The following is a 26651-nucleotide window of genomic DNA, read 5'->3' as shown; positions in this document are numbered from 1 at the left end:
TATTCGAGTCCTGCGGCCACTCGTGGTTATCAAATGGCAGCTTGAAGAGCAATCACACTCAACAAAAGCCAGCAAGAGAACAAGAAAAAGGATGGAAAAGCAATTTCAAGCGGGTTACCATAGTTGTTGATGCGAATGTTCTCTTCCTCTGGTTTCTTCACAACGATGCCAGTGTCTTTAGACGCCTTAAGCTGTTTGAGAAGGGCTCCCTCAATATCCCCCACATTGAACCTTGTGTCTGCAGAATGAAAACACAGCGCTGAACGTATTGCACAGCAGAGAATGAAGAACCGGCACTAACCAGCCACACCACTTTCGCTCTTGACATAACAAACTGCAAATATATACAGAAAAGCCTGCGTGTAATAGGCCCTTGGGAGAAGCAGTTCTTGAGCCGCCATGCATTTCAGGGACGTTGGGATGAAACACTCTAATAACGCTTCCACAGATGGCCCTGTTACTGGCCACCACAGACCGCCTTTATGACAGGCGCTTGTGCTAGAATTGTGCTCTTGTGCCGCTGAAGGGGACCAATAAAAAGAGAATAGCGGAGGAGATTTTTATCAGCTGGTGCGATGCTCTAAAGGTCTTAAAAGCACGAGGAGCAATAGAGACTGAAATAAAGCAGCTTTTTCAGAAAACCTAGCTGATAAATTACCTCGCTAAAAAGGCCACGCTCTCTGACCAATGCCGCAGCCAGAAAAGACGAGAGCTGTATCTACAGGGATTCTTTTACTTAACTTATACGCCTCATTCTGCTGTGTTGAATTATTATTTTCTTCAAACATACAAGGGAGTTTTTATGCGCTCTTTATTTCTTGCCGTGGGCATGTTTCTAAAGGAGCGCAGACTGAGGGAATTTTGATGTGTGAGGAGGGTATAAGTCAGACTTTGTGCTTTGTGTGCTAGAGCCACTTCAGAAATAAATTAGAAGCAGCTCGGAAAAGGAAAATAAATAAAAACAGGATAATGGAGGGCAGAATGACTGGGGAAGACAGATAATAAAGAACATCAAGAGATCATTTCGCTAAACAGCACAGTATTTTAGCACAAAGACCTCAGCCTTTACAAAGCGCATGCAATCCAGTTTGATCCATAGAAATTCATTGAACTATTTCAAGTCATAACTATTCTTTTCAGTGCAAACATACCACATTGTCTATGCAAATTGTCCTAATTTAAAGATAATTAATCAAATTGTTATTTTTAAAGACAAGAAAGTTGGTGGTAAGCCTATTTGTATATAATATCACGGTAACTTTTATTAAGCAAATGATGACAAAATGTAGCCAGGTAATATTATATTCTATATTTTTAAGAGCATGGGTAAAGTTGACATGCCGCACACTCACAGCATAGGATACTATATTTATTCTAAAAACCGAGACACTCTCTAAGATCCAAATGTTGTTTGTCCAACTCATTCTGCTTCAAACTGAATTTAAACTAGTCAACTAACATGGGAGGAGGTTGAAGTAACAAACATCCTGAAGCAATACTGCAGCCTCTAGAGTGAGTCACTAGTGGGACATACTAGATTTAATCCGCCTCTCTGTACCTTAAACCCATCCGGGTCATGGCACCAAGAACTTGGCCCTACTCACAATGCACCAAGTTGAAATCAAAGCAGCCTTAACCAGCTTAAGATAAGGAGTGCTAATAATTATTCTAATTACTACAACCCCAAGATTAAGTCTCTAGTGGAGCTCTTGAGGCAGGAGGAGTGAGGTTTCTCAACACTCCATCTTAGTTGGCCTCTGTTACATTCAACTCTAAAATCAACCAAACAGCTCTCTCGTTCAGGTTGCAGCACCAATGCAATCTGCTTGCAATGTTCCAAGTGGAACTTAAACCACTGTCAAAAGGTACGGGATGTGGGAGGATGCTAAACACCACAGTCCCATACAGCAGTCTAAAGAGTAAGTTTAACCTGCATTGGTCTTACTAGCTGGCCTCATTCGATCGTTTAAATCTTACTCCCATCCAGGTTACAGCACCAATATAACTGGTCTAACAACACTTTAAGTAATATTTGAATCCGCATTATTAAGTGAAGGAAAAAAAGCAAAACACTTTACCTGGGTCGAAGTGAGCCTCGAAATGTGCTATTATGGAGTTGCTGGGGGATAGATTCCTCACACGGACACTCTGGAAGTCTTTCTGGACATCAGACTTGCGGAACAACTCATTCATCTGAAGAAAACAGAAGCAGAGAGAAAATAAGAAAACAAACAAACAAACAAGTAAATGCCCCAAGTGCAGTGCATGAAACTGATAATAGGCTGGATATGCTGATCTAGTTCTCGTTAACAATAAATTCCTCCACAGGAAGAGAAAGTGTGTCAGTAGAAAAACTCTAGTGAACCCCATCGGGTCTTGGTGCACAAATTGACATTTAACTACAGCGCAAAAGTAATTACATGAACATGTTTCGAAGTCAGCTGTAAATGTCAGGCTACAACGCTGCCCATTTAGAATTGGCTCAGTTTCCACCTCGATACGTGTAGGCGAGTTCTGTCACCGATTGGGCACAATGTGAGGGAAGCTTTGTTGCTTCTGATTCCCTGACAGTGAATACCTATACAAAGACTATTGTTCCAAAATCAAATTCACTTCAGTGCACCTAATTGGTAAAACCTAGAGACAACGAGAAGTGGTTTTCAATTAGGACACATTCAATCAACTCACAAACTGCTTTGTGAGTTGTTCTAGTGCTTTCTGACGCGTGTGCACATTCTGTTAGAGGGTCTCCACAGGAGGTCTATCGAGTACCCCATTCAAGTCACCCAAGGGTCTTGTGTTTTCCTTCTTCACTCCTTTCATTCACAGCTGCACTTGGATCTGGGAAGGCACACAGGGTTGTCACAGACATAATGGCTTTTGCCTGTGGGCTGACCCTACGTGAGTTCATTGAACATTTGGAGTCATGCTGGGCAAAAAAAGACAGGGGACGCTCCGTCCCTTCCTTCAGGCCTCACAGTAGAGCCCCCCAACAAAACCAGGCTGCTGCATACAGCTGGATGGACATGCTGACCCAGAAACTAGGTTTATCCTCAGAAGGTGCTTACACAGATTCTAATGGACAAGGTTGAAATGAAGTGAAAGAAAAGACGGTCAAAATATTGAGGGGTGAAGAGGGGGGGGTGCTCTGTTGAACCTGGAGAATCATGCAGGGAGATGAAACGGGATTAGAAGACGCTTAAGGCCAATGAAACCTTTTCAGTTGCTGACTCTGTGGTGCCTATGACCCCATTTGCGATTTGGACCTCACCAAGTGAAAGACTGAAGTATTTGGGATTAGCTTTCTGTGTCAGGTGGACCGCTCATAGAGAAAGGCTGATTACATCCTCGCTTAGTCCCTGCCAGGAATCTCGGTCACAGCACTAGCTAACATTAGAGTGATAAGTGGAACTCATTATCGTACTGCCCTTCATTCCCAGACACACCCAAATGGGTTAACAAGCTGAAAACAAATCACCAGCTTCTTCAGCTGATGCCACTGTGTGCAGTGTCAGCTAAAGAATACAACAACAAAACTCAGGGAAGGAACTTAGGATGGCAAAAGTATCTGTACATAAAAGTGGGGGCATCACGTCTGGGAGGAAAAGGTGACTGGGTGCAAAGGGCCTAGAGGCTTATAGAGGCTAACCACAATGTCCTGGGGGGTCTGGTTGGAGCGTGGTTGTAATTTTTTTATGCTGTGCAGGAAACCTAGAATTATCTCTAGGTATCTACAGATACCACTGTGCCATATGTGTTTGATATATTAAATATAACTTATGTAAATTAAAAATATTATATGAAAAATGTAAAACATATTTGTGTACATTTATTTTGATTAGCTGCCATGCTAACATTTCTCATTTAAGTAGAAATATCAAAATGACTAAAAAAGGAATGAAAATACATAAAAGCAAACAACAATATGGTATAATGTTACATGATTGTTTAATTAACAAAGAAAAATAGAACTTAAATGCAATAGAAAAGTAAAAATGCTGTTAATATATATATATATATATATATATATATATATATATATATATATATATATATATACATATATATATATACATATATATATACATATACATATACATACATATATATATATATATATATATATATATATATATATATATATATATATATATATATATATATATATATATATATATATATATATATATATAAAGCTATCAAATACTGTGACATTCTTCTAGTACAAGTATAAACTACTGAAAAGTACAGACTTGTGGTAACATGACTAACTGGTTATATTTAGCAACAGGACAGTTTTGTGTGGCGGATGCTATAATTGGTTTTATGTTGATCACAAACTTCAAAATCAAGTGTCTGTATTTTATCTTTATGCTAATGCGTTCCTTTTTTTCAGAGACCGACAGATCATTAGATTTTTTTTCTGCTCAAAAGCTGCATTCAACCTATTTTGCTGGATAATTCCACCACTTATCACAATTCATTCGGCATTAATTCCCAAGGGTGAACCTCAAGAGAAAAGAGACCAGATGGAGAAATAAAAGGTGGAAACAAACAAGAACAGTGTCTGTGACAAACAACACACTAATCTTCAGTCAAGATCTAGTTGCGCCACAGCTTTGTGAAACTTTTACTTGAAAAGTGACAGTACTCCTACCGAAACGTAGCATAACTAATGCGACATCAAACTTTCATAGTTATTTTTCTAAAATAAATCTGTAACCGAATCCTGAACTTCTTTTCAAAGCTGAACTGAAAGTGAACTCAAGCATAAGTTTGAGCAGCACAAACTCACAGCGCTCTCGATGCTTCGGGCCGTTTCACCAAACAGTTCCGATTTGGGGTCCTCCATCTCAGGCGTGTAGAAGACCTCCTGACCCTCAACCTTATCCAGGTGCAGGAAGCCGCTGAAACGCATGGTGGCTGTGGGGCAAGGCAGGGAAGTACATATGGTTATATAAAAGAGACAGTGCCAGTCCACTTAGCTACTGTACACGCACTTGTGGTTGGTGCAATGCAAGTCTGTAAAGTTAGTGATGGAGCCTTTGTGGGGTTAGTCGTGGGGGAAAGCGAGTTTTATTTGCAGTGAAGGTAGACGTATTGGGAATTATGTGAGAGTATGGATGCTTGAAGGGAGGATGGACTGGAGTTTACCAGACCGAGACTCTTCCCAAAAGCTGGCATGGAGGACTGAGTGGAGAGAGATTGGTTAGACAGCGACACTGACATACATAGCACAATATATCACAGATATTACGTTAAAAGACACTTTCATATGCCCTGACTGGGGTCAGGTCATCATTAAACATTCCTTTAAGGTTACGGCTGACCTTTCCCATTGACACTAATAAGGGGAAAGAGTGAGAGAGGATCAGAGACGAGCTTTTACATGACGAAGAGAAATAAATAATGAATAAACGACTGGGGGAGAGCGGGGAGCGGGCCTGACGCTGGGTTCTGTGCAGCATGTAATCAGCTGAACAAATTGCCCAAATCAATCATGCCGGCCGGGCTCCAGCTTGGCTGGGACCGGGATAAGCACTTGTATGATTATCATGAAAGATAGCCGTAATTGTCTTCTAATCCCAGGAACGGCTGAGTGACAGAAGCTGGTTAAAACTGCATGATAAGGGTCTTTTTGCACAGACACACATCAGCTCGTATCTGATGGGACTTTCAAAAAGGAGCAAATGGGGGAGATTTGAATGTGAAGAGAGATGGAGGGAAACAGCGATCGGATTCGAAATCGGAAACATCTGAGGAAAGGAATTTCCCACGGAGCGCAAAAAGACATGTGGGGAAATCGGGCTTTAGATGTGGATTGGAATTGAAGTCCACAATACGGCTATGGTCCATCATTTCTAGCGTGTGCTCATTAAGAAAAAAAACATCCTTATCTTTGGTTACAAAGCGTCCAGATGGCGCCCTGTTGTACAACGAGCTATATAATTTTAATTTGCACTAGATATGTAAATTCTTTCTTAACTAATATTTTAAACTTTTGTTCAGAGCGGTGGGGTGGCGGCATCTAAGACCCCCTAGTTTACATCACAGGCTTGCTTTTTAGGGGACAACATTGGAGAATAAACACTAATTGTAACAGTAGCGTAGTATAACAGTCTATTATAAAAGCATTGTAAAATTAATCTTTTCCAGGGTCCAAAATTATTTTTTTAAGCCCAACTGAAAACAATTTGAACATTTATATATATCCCTTTGCACAATGCTATATTTTTAATTATTTAAAATAATAATATTAATTAAATAAAATTAAATAATGAGGTAAAATATTACATTTATATAGCGCTTTTTTAGACACTCAAAGTGCTTTTCACATTGGGGTAATCTTCTCTTCCACCAACAGTGTGCAGCATCCTCCTGGATGATGCGACGGCAGCACCAGACCACACACCAGCTGATTGATGGAGAGTGATGAAGCCAATTATAATATGGTATTGGTTAGGAGGCCATGATTTTTAACGACCACAGAGAGTCAGGACCTCGGTTTAACGTCTCATCTGAAAGACAGCACTTACTCAGCAGTCCCCTTCACTATACTGGGGTGTTAGGACCCACACAGACCGCAGGTTAAGCGCCCCCCACTGGCCCCACTAACACTCATTCCAGCAGCAACCTAGCTTTCCCATGTGGTCTCCGGTCCAGGTACTGACCGGGCACAGCCCTGCTTAGCTTCAGAGGGAGACCATGTGAGAGTTGCAAAGAGCTAGCTGCCGACAATTTAATGTATATTTTAAAAAAAATGCAATTATAAACATACATATGAGTATAGTGTTAGCCTTTAAATTGTAGTATGCATGTCACTCCTATTTACATTGACAAGTATTTATTTTGAATCCTCTTCTACCAAATCTTGGGCTTTGGATTCGTTAATATCCACATTGTCATATCAGTTATAATCATGGCAGATTCTGCACGGGCCTAGTTAAACAACGCTCTCTATCACTACTTTAGGTCAACAGGGAGTGAATGACAGTTTGCTTCTCTCAGCCTTTCAGGAAAACACCTTGATATGGGCTTCTCCTTCAGACAGTAGAGTTTTAGCTGACAGCAGACACTGAATGCCATGGACATTAGCGCCCTCAACATCCAGCTGCTGTGACACATCGCCAATAAACGGTGGGGAGTTACGAGCCCCGGCTGACGGATATGAGAAGAGACGTGAGCACTTGACCTAGTGTTCCTATCCAGAGAACACAAAACATCTGCCTGCTTCTCTCTGACTGTCGTGTATTGATTAGTCTCTATTGTGTGTAATTTCTGCTCTTATAAAACAGATGGGGCTGCTGCAAGGGAAAAAGGTTTGTGTGTGTATGGACACATCTGGTCTAATGCCAGTCACAACACATTTCGGAGAATTGGTTTATCCATTTGCTACGGTTGCTGAGAGACACGGAACCTGCTTCCCTGCATCTGGCACACTCAGGGGCCAAAATTAACACTTTGTGTAGTGTTTCCACAGTATGGATAAACGAAGTGTAATTTTTTTGACTGTTTTTCTTTAAAGGGGTAGTCCAGAGTGTATTTTTAAGGCTTGGTTGTGTTTGTAAGATGCAAAGCAGAGTGTGCTCATGCTTCATTTGAAGAAAAACACATAATTTTTTTTCATATATCACTTTACCTTTTAAGATTTATATTTAATAGCTGGACATTTTTAATCATTTAATATAGCCAAATTTGATATGCTTGCTTATTCTTTTATGTATTTTTTTAATATGTACAGGCTACTTTATTTTCATTTAAAAAGTAAAGACGTGAATTAACTGTGAAAGTAAAAAAATAATACTAATTAATTTATTAGTTATAATAATTTATATAATTGGCTCTGAGGTGCATTTACAACACAAGGTGCGAAGAGCGTTGAGCCTCCACTGAGTTTAGTTTAGGCCCTCATCTTTAGGTTCACCTTTGCAGTCACATTTGTGTTGTTATATCGCTCAGACATGTCATCGGAGAAGGTTTATTAAGTTTCAAATGATTCAAAAATATCTTAAATAACTTCCGAATCTTCCTCTCTATGTTAGTAAATTAAAATATGATGTTCGTCAAAATTTTTTTGAAATTAATAATTCATTCCTTCACAAAAAAAAAAGTTTCATTAAAAAAAGTTTAAAAGTTTCCAGCAACGTATTAAGCAAATGGTTTTCAATATTTCGTTTTTTTAATGAAAAAAAAACTTTTCTAATGTTTTCTCAAGACAGTAATGGCGGTAATGTCACACCTTAAAACTACAGCTTCTTTTTCACCCATGTATTTTCTTTCAGTTCCTGATACCAGCCAACTGCTGAATAACGGGCACATTTTACAAGCATTTGGCGCATCACAAGAGCTAATTTTGCACCCTGGGCACATTAAACTAACATCCATATGGCACGCTTGAGATAATATACCCTCATCAACTATAGTTTCCTCTGTTATTACCAGCTCCTCCTCCTCACCATCCTCTCAATCTTTCACCAAAAAAAAAGCTTAGTCGCTTAGCTTAACAGCTTAGTCAGATATATTCACACAGTTAATAAACAAACACGTGCTGTCATCTGTAATATAAAGTAAGTGAAACCTGTTAGGCAGTGATCATCAAGCACTTACATGGGCAGTTTGTGCCCTCTGAGTTGACGGCGGCCGTCTTCCCATCGGGACAGCAGCCGAACGCTGTGTTGTCACAGGACGATCGCTCCTCAGCTGTGGGAAGAGTGGTAGTAGCTACTGTTGTACCTGAAGAGAGAGATGAAGACGTCACCCAAGCACTTCTCCAGCTTGAACTGATATCTCTATGTTTGGATAATTGCTAAAACAATTAACGTGTCAAGTTGCGGAAAAGGAAAATTATGGTGTAAATAATTACAGAGGCAGACGGCTCTATGGCTGACTCTTTGATTTGCAGTAAACCATTTGTGAAATGACTTTTTTTTACATCTTTCTTGATGCATTCTGACTTTTAGGCAAACCTTAACAATAGCTTGTTAAAACTCTTCTCACACCTACAAGTATGTATATTGTGGATTATGACTGTGGGCTGAGGCAAAATATCTTGTGCTTGCCAAACAAGCCATAAAGCCGACAGATGTGGCTCTGTGAGTATGAGAGAGGCAGCGTGTGAACGAGATAGTGAGAGGTGGAAAATGACTTTTGGCGTAGAGCTGGAAAGCATCCCGTGGACGTCTTTTCATTGGCAAATTTATGATCCGCTGCCCCAGAGGTGAGCGCCGGTCGACCCACTGCTTCAGCCTTACAGGCGATTGGTTCAGAAAGTCATCAGGAAGTCCCAAGAGAGGCCTCCAATTTCTGTGTCAGACAGACTTCATGTGTCCTATGTCAAAGAGCCCTTCGGTCCAACGGTGACAAGAGAATAAATCTGAGGCCCTGCTGCTCTCTCTTAAACCATTTAAACAGTGTCTGTAGAGCTTACATTAGCTGGAAAAAAATAGCTGGTTTGCTTTATGTACAGCATCTTGCTGGTGAAGGACACTAAAACACGTAAAGGGATTGAAGAATTTGTCTCTTGTATGTCAACCGAGGGAGTAGCAATTTAAAAGGTGGCTGTAGTTGAGAGAAAAATATGAGTTTTGGGGCTATTACAGGCTATGTCTGTTAGTTTTCTGTGCTGGTGTGCTGATGTTTGGCAGCTGATCCAGATATTGAAATTCTGGTGAAATCCATTGGAAATAATCAATTTTAAAATTATTTTTGGAATTATAACTTTTCTACTTTGAGCTGCTTGGTAAGTTAAATGGAGTAATGGCCCATTTCCACTGTCGTTTCCTACGGCACGATTCAGTTAGCTATGCTTTTATGGCCATTTCCCCTGTCAGAATGTACCAAAAAAGCTAACCATACTGTATCATTTTTGGGGTACCAAAAGGGTACCTAGCACAACAAAAGGGTACCAAAAGGTTGGTGCAAGACGCGCAGCTGAACACTATTGGTTTACAGAGATACGTCAGTAGTTCGTGCACAAGTCAGAAGGATGAAAACAAAGGAAATGCCATTTTTAAAAACAAAGCGAAGACATTACACCGTGATAATACATACATATAATAATGAGCCATGGTCGACCCAAGCTTAAACAAACCTTGTTTTCATCTTGATGAACAGCCACAAAGCCAAGAGCAGAATCTACCCTGCGGCCCGTAGTTGTATACAAGACGTCTAAATCGTGAGTGGTTTCGCTTTCTCGCATGCGTTCATCGCGGGTCTATATTTGAAATAACAAACTTCTTGAGCTGCTGATAATAACGTGTACATTAATACTGAAGTGCTTCTGACATCTGATCCTTTGAGAAATGGACAAAGGAAAAGTAAAAAAAAAGAAACAAATGACTGTTTCAGCAACCTAAAACATGAACAAACTGCCATGTTGAACTATAATCATCACCTTTTGGACTATTATGAACTCTAAATGACGGAATTACTTTTTAACAAGAGGTTGCATGTGCTGGTAAAGATTAAATATACAGATGAGAGGTTTGCACTGACTGTGGGCTATATTTTGTGTTGTTTTTGAACTAAAAAAAAAAACTATATGTATGTTGTGTGTAGTTTTCTGTAATTGGGAACATCTGAGACTGTAAGGGTCTCAATGTTTTCATATATGTTGCATTTATTTATTTATTTTATATAATTGCAGACAATACAGTAGGCTATTTATTTTTTAGATCATTGATCTACAGTTATAATCAAATCAGGTTCATAGAAAGGTTAGTAATGACATTTATACACAAGTATTTATGTGTATAAAACCTCTGTTTTGTGAGAAGGGCTTCTCATGATTTGTGAACAACCCGCACAACTTTACTGTAGACATTTCCTCGCGCGAGAGTGTCATCGACTGAAACATTCTATCGTACACCACGCTCACCATTGGTACCCTTTTGGCAGTGGAAATGCAAGCCGGATAAAGGTGACCTGTACCGTACTGTACCACGCAGTGGAGATGGACCATAAGATATATTTCAGTCTTTAATTGTGTGAATGTCATAATTTGTGTTATGAAATAACCAGTTTTATTATAAAATAATTTATTCTTTCATTCACACTTTGTTGCATTTAAAATACTGTAAATACACTGGCTGTGGATGTTAACTACTCTGTACATTCACTACAAAGCAATTTTGGGTTTAACAGATGTCTAATGAATGTCTAAACATAAATAGCTTAATATAATAAATGTCTAAAAATAACTCAAAAACTAGACTAGTCATCAAATACACAGGTTAGACAGACTTCCCATGTGTAGTCATTCATTTCTATGTAATTGACGACTAGTTTAGTTTTGGGCTATTCTTAGACATCTAATACATTTTCACTGACAATCCAAATTAAGCCTTGTTTTAGCCAAGCTGTCTATGTTTAGACATCCAATAGATATCTGTAAGACTTCTTTTAAACAACACAATTGCTTGCTGTGAATGTATGGTTTCAAACATCAGAACAAAAGGTACAGTTACTCACAGTGTTTCTTGTTTAATTGCAGGTAAACCATAAAACAGTTTACTTTTTTATGTGTTTGGGTTCTGAGGAAAAACCAGTTGAGAACCACTAACTAAAATCCACTGTCTACTTAAAAAATGCCTAATTTTCTGCTAAACTTTATTTTAATTTGCCAACAGAGGGAAAAAAACTCAATTTAAAGAAATCTTTGAATATACTGTACATTTCTTCATTTTTATTCCTGACTAAGCAAGTACAGCTCAGAGAAAAGAAAGGACTAGGTGTTGTATCGACTCTATCTGAAATGGCCTTTTCGAAATGGCTTACTCGTAAGGTTAGGCCACGTTAAAAACTGAAGCCAGTCATTTTGGGGAATTACTCACTGAAGTGATTCCGAATGAAATTGCTCACTTAGCGGTTGGATGTCAGGTGTCAAAACCTCTCCAATAATAATGGGAGCTGAGATAATGGGCGATGTTAAATTGATTTGCCATTACATTTCGAGTCGAGGTCATCTGGCGTGCAAGGTCAGTCCATACAAGGGAGAATTTCATCATCGCATGTCATCTGTTCTTGACAATTACGCCTAAACTCTCTTATAACTAAAAGATTATGGTGAATGCATTACCAAGTGGCTCTTCTCCGCTCTCCTCCATTCCGCTCACCATCTCATCATCCCCACTGGGCTCTCCACTGCCCGACTCGTCAAAGTCCAGAGGTGGGGATGAGGTGCGGAGTGGTTTGTAGGGTGTAGTGGGACGGTGGGTGGTGAAAGGGCTGGAAAACTTTCGCGCTCCATCCAACCTCGGTGGAGGCATTGCCTCCACCACATAGCTGTCCGGAGTGGTGGTGCGGTGGCCATGTCGCTGTTTGGTGACCTTGACGTGAGCGGTGGGAGGGGTGGTGCGGTGGGTGGTTGGGAAGGGGGTGGGTTTGGCCGTCAGCTCAATGGATTCTGGGAGAAAGCAGGAATGGAATGATGGGTAAGCATAGATGGAAATGTTTCTGCAAGCCTTCTTTCTTCTCTTTAAATTCTACCTACACCCTCCCACCCCTTTCACTTTGCCATTAAATCACAACAACAATAAGAATAACAAAAATAAAAAAAGACTCAGAGTGGTCTCGATGGGGCGTCTTTATTTTGAGAGATGCTTTGTATGCCTCAAAGATTTATATCAAATTCAGATGCATGGAAACACCAGGAATAAACCCACTCCTGCCTGCAAAAAGTGCTGCGTTTCAATCATATCACTTAAGCTTCATTACACCCCAACACCTGAACACCTGCAAGGAGCCCTCTTTTGTAGTCAGACAACAAGGGCTTAGCCTTAGAGGATTACTTCACCCCAAAATGAACATTTTGTCATTTATTTGAACCTCATGTTGTTCCAAATCTGTATGACTCACTTTTTCTGTGGAATAAAAAAGGGAGATTTTAAATCTCCTGGTTGCTCTTTTCCATGCACTTGCAATGATTTGTAGTAGAGCTTTTAAGCTAAATCACCATAAAAATGCCTCAAATGACTAATATATTCTATGAGTTAAATGTGTATTATGGGTTTGTGAACAAATCATTCAAAGTAGTTTAGTGAGCTAGATAATGAGATTATTCGATTTTTTAAGTCTCATAAATTCTAATTAACACAATTAAATATAAAGGTTCTTTTTTGCCATCACTGGTGCCATAAACAACCTTTGATATTCAAAGAACCTTTTAATCCGACAAAATTGTGTTTAAAGTGACTTTAAATCACTTCTTTACTTTAAGAAAGAAATGGTTATTCAAAGAACTATTCATTTAAAGTTATTTTGGGTAAGACAAAATATTTTAATTATGGAGAGAGTAATTTTTGAGTGAACATACCAAAGAAAGTTAGTGTGTACTGATAAGATTTTCAGTGAATAATGAAAACAAACACACAAAAAAATGGTAATAAACTATGTCATTTGAAACCATAGGTTTCAACACTGAGATATGTCAAAAAATATCTATCTATCTATTTATGTTCTACAGACGAAAGAACGTCGGCATTTTCAGTTGTGGGTGAAGTGTCACTTTTAATTTTGCTGCAGTGATTCTGTGCTTTCAGAAGACACACTCTTTTTTTGTCATTTCAAAGTTAAGCACTCATTCACTGTCATTACACTGAAGAATAGCAGCAGGAATTTTCTTCAAACTGTACTTTTTAAAAAATCAAACAGTCTCAGAATGACACAATAGTAAGAAAATAACAGAAATACTTTTTTTAAAAACCAAAAAAAAAAAAAAAAAACTATATGACTTTAGAAGTCTTATGTGAATCACTTTCATGATGAATATACAGTGTACTGTATGTACCTTTGAAGCAAGACAACCCAAGTACTTATTCATTTTCATTTTACTGAAGAACAGTGGCCAGAATGTTCTTCAAACAAGTTCAAAATGACAAAAGAATGCGGAAATAATGACGCAATATTCATTTTTATGTGAACAGTCCCTTTAAATTTAGTCTGTTTTAAATACAAAACTGTTGCATGGCTTCATACGAACCCCTTTCATGATATTTGTGTTTGGGTGTGTGTGTTTGTGTGTGTGTTTATTTTTGAAGCTAGGCATACCAAGTCTTGATTTGCATTCATTAAACTAAAAAAAAAAAAAAAAAACATTCAAAAGTAAGACAGCTATGCTATGACACCATAGTGAAAAAAATAATGATGTAACCTTCATTTTTGTCTGCGCTATCCCTTTAAATTACCCACTAAATTAATGAACACATGTAAAAAGAACCAAGCTGCTCCTTGGCTTCTTTCTGATGTGATTCTTTGAGGTTTTTAAAAGCTCGCTTTTCCGCAAGCTCAAACCGATCATTACACAGACTCTTGACCAGAAGTGTTTATACACTACTGGCTTAGAGACTGCAGAATACGGCTGATCTGTGAGAGAGTGCGCTTGTGCGTGTGAGAGAGTGCCTGTAGATATGAATTATATATACATATTCAGATGTTGCCCTCCTGTAGGGAGGCTTTAATCACAGACAGCCAGAGCCTCTAGTGATGAATGATTGATATAAATAGGGCAGAAAAGCAGGGTTTAGCTGCAGCTTCAAAGGAAGCCCTCACTTGGTGCAGGCATCCGTCGACGCTCCAACCACCGCAGCCTTGTCAACACGCTCACAAACCTCTCCACTGCAGCAGATGAGCTCAGACTTAAAAAAGACATTACCAAAGCTTCTTCAAAGATGCATATTCTCTGATAAATAAGTAAGCACTGCTAGGATAATAACAATAGTAACTGTGGCATGGACGATTGGAGGAGCAGATTCCGCCACAATAGGGACCGAGGGATCCACACGCTCAATCATCCGTGTCTTTGTGCTCAACTTTAGCGAGTCCCTAGCGTACAGGCTAACCTCGCTTGGACGGGAACCTGATAACATGCTACCGCAGGCTCTTAATTACATGCTAATCATCTCGCATTTGAACAGCGAGTAGCTGACGAGGTGTGAAATACGATATCTTACAGAAATACTACATCTATCAGCCCTGCTGTCACAGTCTGAGAGGGAGCGGGTGTGTTGATACGCTAGCATTGTGCGGGAGAGCACCGATGCTATCGGCGTGTGTCATGGCATGCGTTTTCCTATTTCGACTTGGCTGCACCTGCCATTCAGGAGCTCAGTGTAGCGTTAGCTCCAAGTGAGGGAAAGGAGAGATCTGGGGTGTGGGCTTTTGAGTCTCCCGCCCCTGCTTTGGGGTTTTGTGACACAAATATGTACGTTGAAAGAGAGCGACTGGCGACGGGAGCATTCAGCTCGGCTTAATCAAGTTTAACGCTCCATTTGGTTTTCAGAGAGGCAGGGTGCACAATTAGGAGACGCAAAAATCATTGTCATCTTCAGCCGCCATAGCCGTATACTTATTCTTGAAAGGCTGTTATTAAGATGGCTTTCTGTCTTTTCATACAACACTGTGAGCGAGTGCGCAGTTTGGGGCGGAAGGGAAGTTGAAAGATGCAGAGAGAAAAGCCGATAAACTATGAAATGAAAGGGGCAAAGGACATTGTTCAGGATTCAAAACAAGTTGAGTTCTATCAACAATGTGATGTCACTGCAGAAAATAATTGTGTCCTTCAGTTTGCAAAAACAAGTTTAAGACTTCTACAACTGGTTACACTGAAAGTTTTGTATCTCTATGATGATAATAAAAAGATATTAGTTAAAGTTATGTAAATAAAATTAAATAATAAATGATAACCTTAACTTTTCCTAATATGATTGTAATGCAGGATGGTATGTAACCCCGCCGGCACCTTTCCACATGGGAATCAGTTGCTCTACCAAGGAGACTAAGGACCATGGACTTTAACGTCTGTCACTAGAGCACCTTTAGGGGTCAGAGGAGTGATGTTTACCTGCACAGCAATTCATTAGCTGGCCTCTGACACACTCACTCCCTCAACCTCATCTCACTCCCTCACAACCTCACTCCCATCCGTACCAATCTAACCCCGCCGATCCTACACCAGCCAACCTGCTCTAAGCTGGGATCGAACCGGCGACTTTCTGCATGGAAGTCGGTTGCTCTACCAAGGAGGCTAAAGACCATGGCCTTTAGCTGCTGTCACTAGAGCACCTTAAGGCGTCAGAGGAGTGATGTGTACCTGCACAGCACTTTACAAGCTGGTCTCCGCTACACTCACACTCCTAAATCTCACTTCCATCTGGGTCACGAGACCAATGTAACCCCGCCGGTCCTACACCACCCAACCTGCTCCGAGCTGGGATTGAACTGGCAACTTTCCACATGGTAGTCGCGGTTGCTCTACCCAGTGTGCTAAAAACCATGGCCTCTAGCATTTGTCAGTAGAGCACCTTTAGAGCTCAGAGGACTGGTGTTTACCTGCACAGCACTTCACTAGCTGGCCTCCACTACACCCACCCCCCTAAACCTCAGTCCCATCCGGGTCACTGCACCAATGTCATCCCACTGGTCCTACACCATCCAACCCACTCCAAGCTGGGATTGATCCAGCGACTTTCCGCATGGGAGTCGGTTGCTCTACCAAGGGGTCTAAAGACCCTTTAGGGCTCAGATGAGTAAGGTTTACCTGCACAACACTTCACTAGCTGACATCTACTACATTTTGAAAAGCTGCTTTGAAACAATATTTATTTTGAAAATAATTTCAACTATGCAAATACATTTAATTGAAATGTCCAAATAAATTTAAATTGAATAATATAGGACACGATAGGCAATCAGAATTAAAATATGTACAGTAGCTTCTGTATATGGTGATTAATTTCCAACCAATGAGATTCAATGGGCTACACAGTGCATTGTGCTGTAATTAAAAAGTAAGCGATATGTTAAATTAAGATGACTAGTTAGAACAAAAACTATATTTTTAGACTCAAGGTCTAGCTGAAAATGCCAGTGTTCTTCTCAAAATGCATAGCTTTGGCAGTTTAACAGTGCTTCTACAGCTTGGTTGAGAGGCTTGGGTTGTTATGATCTGGAAATGCCCCTCCTCCACAATAATTGGTGGGCTGACTAAAGTGTGACATTAAGACTCAGTGACAAGAAACAAAACATGAAATAGGCTAACACAATCTTATCATGCTGGATGTTAAAAAATGCAGCACACCCATTTTAAACAATCGAAAATGTATGCTAGCCTGCGTTATTAATCTGTTGTCTGTTTAGTTGTAGGTTTTCTGTCTTTGTTTTGTTAGTGTCATAATTATATGTCAAAATCAAATTTCATATACAAAATGTGAGCTGTAAAGTTGTTTTAAACATTCTTACAGCAGTGCTACTACTAATGCAGTAGGCGGATAAAATCCAGGTTAGGACTTAATTCCCGTGGGAGGATTTTTTTCCTATATAAATAGTACCTTGAAGGGTTTACCGCTTTTACATGGTAATGAGAAGCTGAAAAATTGGATGTAAGTTTGCACAGACAAGGTTAGTAAGCAATTTCACCATAGCAGACCTTTGAAACGGTGTGTATTTTAATGTCAGGCCTGTTGCAACAGATATTTTCCATGCATTTCTATTTCAATTTTTTACACACTGATGGATAATTTGATTTTTTTTTTGTATTCAGACACAGAGATTAACTGGTTTTGAACCTGGAAAATGTTGTTTAGGTCAAAAATGACAACTAAAAATAACATGTTTGGCAAGAGACACCCGTCATGCATGCTAATGTGTAGTATACCAATTTCATTTATTCATTTTCCTTCGTCTTAGTCTCTATTTCAGAGATCACCACAGCGCAATAAACTGCAAACTATTCCGGTATATGTTTTACACAGCGGATGCCCTTTCAGCCGCAACCCAGAGTTGGGAAACACCCATACACTGTGGCCAGTTTAGTTTATTCAATGCACCTATAGCGCATGTCTTTGGATTATGGAGGAAACTGGTGCACCCAGAGGAAACCCACGGCAAAACAGGGAGTACATGTAAACTCCGTACAGAAATGCCAACTGACCCAGCCAGGAGTCTACCAATTTGAGATTATTTAACCTAAAACATTAATGAATATATTTTTTTCAGATTATAATATTAATAACATAATAAAGATATATCCTGTATGACATGCCTTGCACCATACATTTCTAATGACAGATGTGAAATTCCTTTCTATACTGTGAGGAGTAAACTGATTTTGAACCCGGAAAAGGTTGTTTAGAACAAAAACGATAAACAAAACTAACATGAATGCCGAGAGCCGCCCATTTCCCATATGCTAATATGTAGTCTGCCAATTTGCAGCAAGTGTACAGGTGATGACACCATATGTGAGCGCAGGGAACTGCCAAGACTTGGACTCTAGGTGAGCCAAAAGTTTCTCAGCCATTCAAGACCCCGAACGCCCTGCGTCATGTACCAAGATGTGCCACTGATTGCCTCATCTGCTGCCTGCTATGCCAACATGAGGAGTAGCACACTCCGTGTGGCATTTCATAGCACCGTTTGTCATCAAGAAGAGTTGTTGATGGGAGAGCGTCAAGAGATCAGCGGGAAAAAAATCGAGAGAGAAAGACAGGCTTTCGGCTAATTCACATCCAGCCACACGTGAAATGAGCTTGTGATCAAGCCCCTCCACCTCAGGGCTGCACACTTGCGGGCCCGCTTTGCCCCACATGTTGGGAAAAGAAATTAATAAATGGCCCTGCCATTGCCAGTTCCGCCCTAGGCTGGTGAAGATCCAACCTAAGCCCGCTCTTTACTTCCTCCTAGATCCCTGAATAAACCCAGAGAAGCAGCTGGATTTTTATTGTACAGGCAGGTAAAGCCATGAAGCTGAGGATAACAGAGAGGTGCTCTGGTTAATGACTACAGGGATGATGATCCAATCGTGATCTCTAAACATCGGTTTATGTTGCACTGTGTTATGAGCAGGCAAATGTGAGCTGAAAACATTATCTAAACAAACTAAAATATTGAAATAATGAGTTGCAGTTCACAGCACAAACCGATTGGGCGGTGAACTCAAAATGTGTTGTGCACTGTAAAAAATGCTGGATTCCACACTATTCTTTCATAATGTCTCAACACAAATCAATTAAGTTAACTTTCGGAATGTAACGATTCGTCGTGAGTCATTTGAAAATCATATATATATATGTGACTGTTTAATATATGTGAATATATTAGACTGAAAGAGAAAGCTGTTTTGTTACAGAACCAGGTATTTTTATTCTCTCCCTTTTCAATTAATTTATGCATATTTTAATAATTTGATTATTATTATTGAACATTTAAAAATGTTCAAGATTATTTCACTTCTTAGGTGTATCACACTGATACTTATACCAGTTAAGTATACAAGTAATATTAATTATTCACCTTCATAATCATGTTCCATTCCTGTTTCTATCCTACTATACAATTAGTAATTTTATAATCAGTATTTTATGCCAGTGGCCAGTCCCCTGGGTCAGAGGGTCTATTGACCTCCTCTACACACTGCTCTCTGGTTTAGGAATAGTTTTCCTCTCTGCACCAGCCATCTCAGTTCCCAGTGAAAGAGTTCTTTCATCAGCCGGGGACATTGTAAATGTGCAAAGACCTCAGCTTATGGCAGAAAACATAGATATGCTGATATTTCTTTTTAAAAATGTAAAATCCGAGCACAGTCACAGTTTTAGTTTGTTTGTATTAATGAGTCTTCTTTAGTTTATATTATTCTTTTTATTAATTTTGTTTGTTTTTTAAAATAGCAATTTAGTTTTAGCAGAAAATTCATTATTTTGCAATAAATATGCACCATTTAAGAAAAAAATGAAAGGGCTCATCACCCTAAATTTGTTTTAATTAATTTAAATAATGATGATTTAATCGTGAGATTAGTATCGTGAATCGTTTCGTATCGTGAGTCAGGTGAATCTTTACATCCCTAGTTAACTTTTTTTTTTTTTTTTTTACAAATTTGAGTGGATTGAGCCTAAAACAAAAAAAAGTTGTCCCAAAATAAACTTTAGAATTGTGTTGTTTTAATTAATTATACATAAGTAGATTAAACATGCAGCAAAAGCCTTTTTTTAGTTTATGTAATTAATCGATACAATTTGAAAATAAATCCTATTTATAAAAACTAAATATTACTCTAATTCGTATTCAAATTATAATATAAATAACACCAATTTTTGATAATTAATTTCAAAACTGCACAATGTTAACATACATTTAATATTTTGCAGCTAAGCTTTTGCAGCTATTTGTATTTTATATTATACATTATTATGACTATTTCTAATAAAATGTATTTTTAAATGAAAATAAGGATTCATTCATTTATTCATTCGCCACAGCGGAATGAACCGTCAATTTATCCAGCATTTGTTTTATGCAGCGGATGCCCTTCCAGCTGCACCCCACTGGGAAACATGCATTGACTCTCAATCACACACACACACACACACACACACACACACACACACACACACACACACACACACACACACACACACACACAAAACACACACACACACACACACACACAACTGCAACTAACCCAGCTGAGGCTCGAGCCAGTGACATTCTTGCTGTAAGGTAACAGCACTACCTACTGCGCCACTGCACGGACGAAAATAAGGATATTAATTATAATTAATATTAAAATAATAATGTAATACAATGCACAGCTATTATAATTACAATGCAATTATTTTTTTTATATTGCGATACATTATTATCGCAATATACTTTACATTATATTAGCGAATTTATGTAATCGTGTAATCACACATTTATTGACAAATATGCAATTATTAATGTACATTGATGTACACTCTTATTAAAATGAGAGTTATATTTTGGATTGTATAATGCAGTATAATACTGTAAAAATTTAAAGGTAAAATGTTTATGTACAGTAAAAATAAATTACAATAACTGTACTGTAAACCATTTTTACAGTAACTTACTGGCATTGCAACATTGCTGCCAGTACTGTAGTGTAAAAAAATACAGGAAACGGTGCAGCAGTCGACAATGAAACTGAATCACTTATGTGGCATTAACAGCACAGGCTGCTGTTGAAAATATCTGGCACCTGCCACTGGATCTGATCCAAAGAGCAGCAGCTGGCGATGTCCAGCACGCATTATGTCCATCTCAGATCAGTCCTCTGCGGACACCTCCTGACATGAGCTGGCACAGCGCTTCCTACATACAGCCGACATGAAAGTCTTAACCTTGGCCTTCTACCAGGTCCCTTCGCTCACACATAAACAGAGCGGGCGATCTGCGATTTAAGACTGAAAGACAGCGATACCCCATTCTCTCCACAGCCGGCGGATTGCAGGTGCTTCGCTCAGACTGTGCCGTTAACTCTGCTAATCCACACAGGGGTGATGCAAATCAAACAGCTCAAATGTCGCCCGGTTCCAGGGGATTCAAAGAAACCAGCCTGAAGCCAAGCTGCACAGCTCTATCTACAGGAGAGCATCTGTCAGGAAGCTTTTCCGATTCCTTGAACACCCACCACCCACATCTTACACATCCCATAGACAACTGCACACCCAGTGACCTCATTTCTGCCTGTGAGCTACTCAGTTTACACCAACAAACTGCAAAAATCAATTTCCTTAAGCAGTATTTATCACTTGATTTACAATTTTAAAACAACACTATATAGACCATTTCAATGTGGTGATGTAATTGGCCCATGAACAATTCCTGTTTGTTATGAAACTATTTGATAACCGTAACAAGAAGCAAATCAATCATAACTTAATGCTAAAACAGCTATCATTACAATATTTACCAATATGTGGCTCTTTTTGGATTCTCTGAAGCTATGGAAATTAAAAATGTAAAACAGGAAATACGTTGAGACTACGTTGGTCTATATGCACATGTATTAAACTGTATACAGTATTAACATGTTATTACAGAATATTGAAAACAAAAACGAAACATACAAAAAAAATAATGAAATAAATAAAGCATTTTATTTTGTTTTTCTATTATTAGCCATAATGTCAAACTTTAATTACTTTTTAAATATTTCCTAAGAGCTGTTAAATAGAGAGATTTAAAAAAACTAATATATTTTGTTTGCATAATAAAGACTATTCATTCTACTAGTTTTGCAAGATACAAGTAGTTTAATTTATAGCCTTAACTAAGTTAATTCGAGTAACTATGTAAGTTTGGCTAATTAGCCCCCCCAAAAAAGACATTTACTTTGAAATTATTTAAAGGGCTGGTCCAGAGTGTATTTTTAAGGCTTGGTTGTTTATAAGATGCAAAGCAATGTGTGCTCATGCTTCATGTTATTTTTTCATACAGCTTACTTTGATTATTTACAGCTACTCAGCCAACATGAAAATGACTGTCATATTTCCTAGTTCCTCCAAAAGGCCTGCCCTCTAAAGGCTCTGATTGGTCAGCTAACATAATGTGCTGTGATTCGCGGATTAGCTCCATGTCAACAGGAAAAGCGTCACGCCTCTAATAGCACGCGATTTTGCGCTGTATAAATACTGACAGACAGACAGTCCATATTAGATTGAGCCTAAATCAAACAGAAAATTAAGAGGACACAACTGAATCTCACACCTGCTCTCTAAAATACAATCTGACAAGTGTCTTTCATATATAATTAGGTTATACGCATGTGTAAGTAATATGAAACGATAACATATCTATTGCAAGTTGGTTATTTTAGATGTAGATTGCATAATAATAATAATAATAATAATAATAATAATAATAGTAAATACTGTAAAAAATGTCATACTGTAACTAATAATTGTAATTTTGTCTTAAACTATACACACACACACACACACAAGCACGCACGCACACACACACACACACACATACACTAATAACCAATATAGGTTAAATATTAACCTTATACATAATAAATAAAACTTTACAATTATAAAAAGAGAAGTTCAAATAAATTCAGGCGATTAATAATACAAAATAACAAAAGCAAGTAAATAAACACAAAAGAACATTCTCTATAAACAATTTTACAGTTTCATTCAAGACCACATTGTGTGATTTTATTAGCTAGTTATTTATCTTGGTTTATTAATATCATCGTTCACTCAGTTCAATGACTTAACCAATCCGAGTACATCAGACTAATCTCACCTTTACACTGGCCTAAATGCTCCACCTTGATCTCTTTATCTTGTCGGCATGCGATGGTCTTCAGCTGGCACCGGTCTGCATAGGTGACCCCATCAGAACCACATACCTGTCCACAAACATGCCAATTATTAAGATAGAAAGCATCATTAGAACATGTGTTGAGAGTGTGCAGGTCTATATGAGCTCACCTTGGTCTTGTTTTTCTCATCACAATCTGGTGAAGGACACTCACAGTGAGCCTGTCCATTCACCTCCACGCATGAAGACCCAAAGTGGCACACAAGCTCAGCACAGGACTTGGGAGCCTTAGGTCCTGTTGAATAGTTAATGCATAATCTGTATTTACTACGTTTGGGGTATAAAAGCACATACAGTGGAGATCAAAAATGGAGAACAACCAGCAAAACATTTCTTAAATTGTTTCTTAAATTGTCACCATTTAATCCTATTTATTTGTGACCTCAAGTTACCTAAATCCTCTGAAAATAGGTTGGCTATAACATGAGAAGATGGTCACTCATTATAAATCTTGGAACTTGTTTGTGTGGATACAGAACTGGTCCAAAGTACACTTTAGTGATGAAATTATGCCTAATTTATTTGTGTAACTTTCAGATTTTAAATTTTTTATTTAATCAATGCTTTATCATTGCACTTCTTTAAAATTTTGGTCACCTGTGCCTTGGTTATTTTGTAAAACACTGTTACCATCATGGTAAAAACTGAAATGACTGAAACTATAAAGGTTTTTGTTTTTAAGGGATGGTCCTCCCAAAACAACAACATTTGTTATTATTTTCTCACCTTTCGGTTGTCAAATCCGTTTGACTTTTTTTTCGGTTGAACACAAAATCAGTTGTTTTGTGGAAGCCATGAATTTCGTAGTATTTGTTGCAGGTATAGAACACATTTATGGTTACAGGTTACATGTTTTTGAGTTCAAGCAAAAAATAAAACTCATAAAGGTTTGGAAACACTTGAGAGTGAGCTCATGGTGAGCAAATTCCATTTTTGGGTGAACTATCCCTTTAAACGATATGTTTATAAATTGTTCTTTTATTTTGATCTCTACTATAGATGCTCAAACCTAAGCCATAGTCACCTAATGCCGCTGAAATGTTTGTTTTTATGTAAGTGAAATCCCAGCATTCCCAAAAGCAATATTTGCTGGTCATTTCAGCATGGGCTACATGTTATAACACACAGCCGATGACATCCACCACTGAAATTCATCAGAAAGATGGCCTAGCATCAGTAGCAGAGCCGGGACCTTGTCTGGCACAGAAGTCTTCTCTTTACTCTGACATCTGAGCGCTGGGCTGTGCCGCCTGGCCTGCAGCACTGACTGGCTTCCTTTTCTGCACTTTCATGTGGCAGCTTTTATCTGGCAGGAACGCGGCAGGAACACTGGGATTGTTGGGTTCATTAAGCTCTTCACTTCCTGTCAATAGCTGACAGTGACTCCATATTTCTCACCGAGCCGACACAGGGGGCGACGTCAGGAGAGAATTTCACTGTCACCCCTGATGCGCTTTTGAAGACTCAACTTTGAACTTCATTGATTTCATCAGATTATAGCGTATCATTTTATATATACTTGTATTACTTCTATTACACATAATAAATCTATAAGCCTTTTTTTCTTTTAATGTAGATATAACAATGTTGTCTAAGCCTTTGATTGGAATTATTATAGTTAATTTAAAATAAAATAATAAAATAAAACACAAAAAAATCTAATCCATCCATCCATCCATCCATCCATATATCCTAAAAACAAATACGCAAATATATAAAAATCTATATTTTAATATGTATATATGTGTGTATGATATGTACAGTGATCCATCACTATAACACAGTTCACTTTTCTCAGCCTCGCAGTTTCGTGGATTTTTGTGATTTGACATGCTTTTTTCACAGCGCATTTTGTTCTGCGTAATGATTAGCACATTGTGTTCTTTGTCCTGACTGGCTGTAGATCACTGTCAATCATTCTCCCCTGTGCCGTGTCTCCTGTACAGTATTGAATGCGTTTAGCTTGCCAAATTAACATAAATCTTTGATCGTTAGCAGTGTTACTCTGAAATGCTGTACTGTATGTTTACAAGTTTACAAAGTTTACAAGTTACAAATAAACAATTGAAGATTATTTGGTTTCTATAATCTTTGGTTTCTATAACACAGGACTTCTTTTCTATGAAGGTTTGAACTTTGAGATTGTTTAAACAAGAGAGGAAAGTGTGGAAATGTTAATGCCTGTTTGAGAAAAGTGTGTAGCAACAGGTTTTACAGCCTTAAAACATATAATAATAGTAAAAAATAAAGCTGACTACTTTGAAGATTTGGCCTATTGCGGGTTATTTTTTACAACTCCTGCGAATAACAAGAGACCGCTGTATCTGTATGCTTGATAATTATTAGATAATGGCATAAGCACTACGTAAACTGGTCATGTAATCCTTCATAATTGGTCAATCTACACTATACTGTCTATCAAATATAACAATGATAAAAGACCAATTTAATTTAATTAATCAATCAATTTGGCAATAACAAATAGTTAATCACTACCTCACACCATCTAATGCTTACTTCCCTTATCACACATGTCAGATTCGAACCCACACCCCCCTCACAGCTTACCACAACATCACGTTTCCTGACACCAAAAGCCTTATTAGTCGGCATACTTTTGCTCAACAAAGGCTATTAATTAAGCATCGCTGTCACTTCTACATGTGTCCAACATTGCGAAAAAACAGACCTAATTACACACTTCCTAAAACCACAACCTTAGAAGTGTAATCCTAGAGAGATTGTCTAAGTTTTGTGCTAATTAAAAGCCCGCCGTTACCTTTGTCACAGCCGTTGACTCCCATCTTGCTGCCATCAGGGCACACGTTGCATTTCATGCCCTTAACTCCAGGCTTACAGGAGCACAGGCCTGACATCTGCTCGCAGTCATCACGAACCGAACCCACTCCATCACAGTTGCACGCTGATGAAGAGAAAGAGAAAGAGGCCTGTCAGCCTTATCTGCTTCAACAGTTTTGATTAGATTCCTTGTCTCTTTCTCTTCAATTTCACTTCGACAAAAACATCAACACATCCGGCAAATGCATGCAATCTGGAGTTGCTCCAATCCGTGACCCCACAGCTCCAGCAATAGCGCTCGCTCTGTCGATGACCGCCGCAGTTCAAACCTGGGTCAAGATGCCCAGGGGTGAAAGCGAAACGTGGCTCGCAGAATGTGCTAATGCTCCCAGGACCCCTGGGACGGAGCACAAACTGTTTCAATCACGCTTGTTTTTTTTTCCGACAAACACACATAAACGGGGGTTATTGGTCTGTAGGCAGGACTTATAGGTCAGGCCACGTTGTGCTCTCATGCAGTTCCCATTACCCCACAGTGGCTCGGAGGCTTAACTCCAAATGCTTGTTTTGACAGAAATCGCATTTGCGGATGGCAAACGTTAAATGAGTAGCTTGTCACTTCGGATTTGGGATTAGAAAGGAATGTTTAACACATTTAACAGAAAATGCCCTAAGAGCACATACTGTATATATGTATTGCCGGGATAGGGAGAGGAGAGTGA

The 26651-nt window shown here is 38.8% G+C and overlaps 1 protein-coding gene across 38 annotated transcripts in view; it reads right to left on the bottom strand.

Annotated features, from left to right (window-relative positions):
* Positions 1–26651, bottom strand: part of agrn (agrin) — a 444147-nt gene that overhangs the window by 57949 nt on the left and 359547 nt on the right. For 29 of the 38 annotated variants that reach the window (XR_012398373.1, XM_073938578.1, XM_073938589.1 and 26 more), the window contains 8 exon segments: positions 25910–26053; positions 23241–23365; positions 23053–23158; positions 12077–12403; positions 8608–8733; positions 4796–4923; positions 2079–2193; positions 119–238 (listed from right to left, as the gene is read on the bottom strand). Coding sequence is in view for 37 of the 38 variants with exons in the window: in XM_073938578.1 (XP_073794679.1) it covers positions 119–238; positions 2079–2193; positions 4796–4923; positions 8608–8733; positions 12077–12403; positions 23053–23158; positions 23241–23365; positions 25910–26053 (1191 nt within the window). In the remaining variant the exon portion in view is untranslated. 38 annotated transcript variants of the gene reach the window in all.

Source organism: Danio rerio, chromosome 23 (assembly GCF_049306965.1).
Source record: "Danio rerio strain Tuebingen ecotype United States chromosome 23, GRCz12tu, whole genome shotgun sequence".
In the NCBI taxonomy this organism is placed as follows: domain Eukaryota; kingdom Metazoa; phylum Chordata; class Actinopteri; order Cypriniformes; family Danionidae; genus Danio; species Danio rerio.
This window is presented reverse-complemented; position numbering and strand designations above follow the sequence as displayed.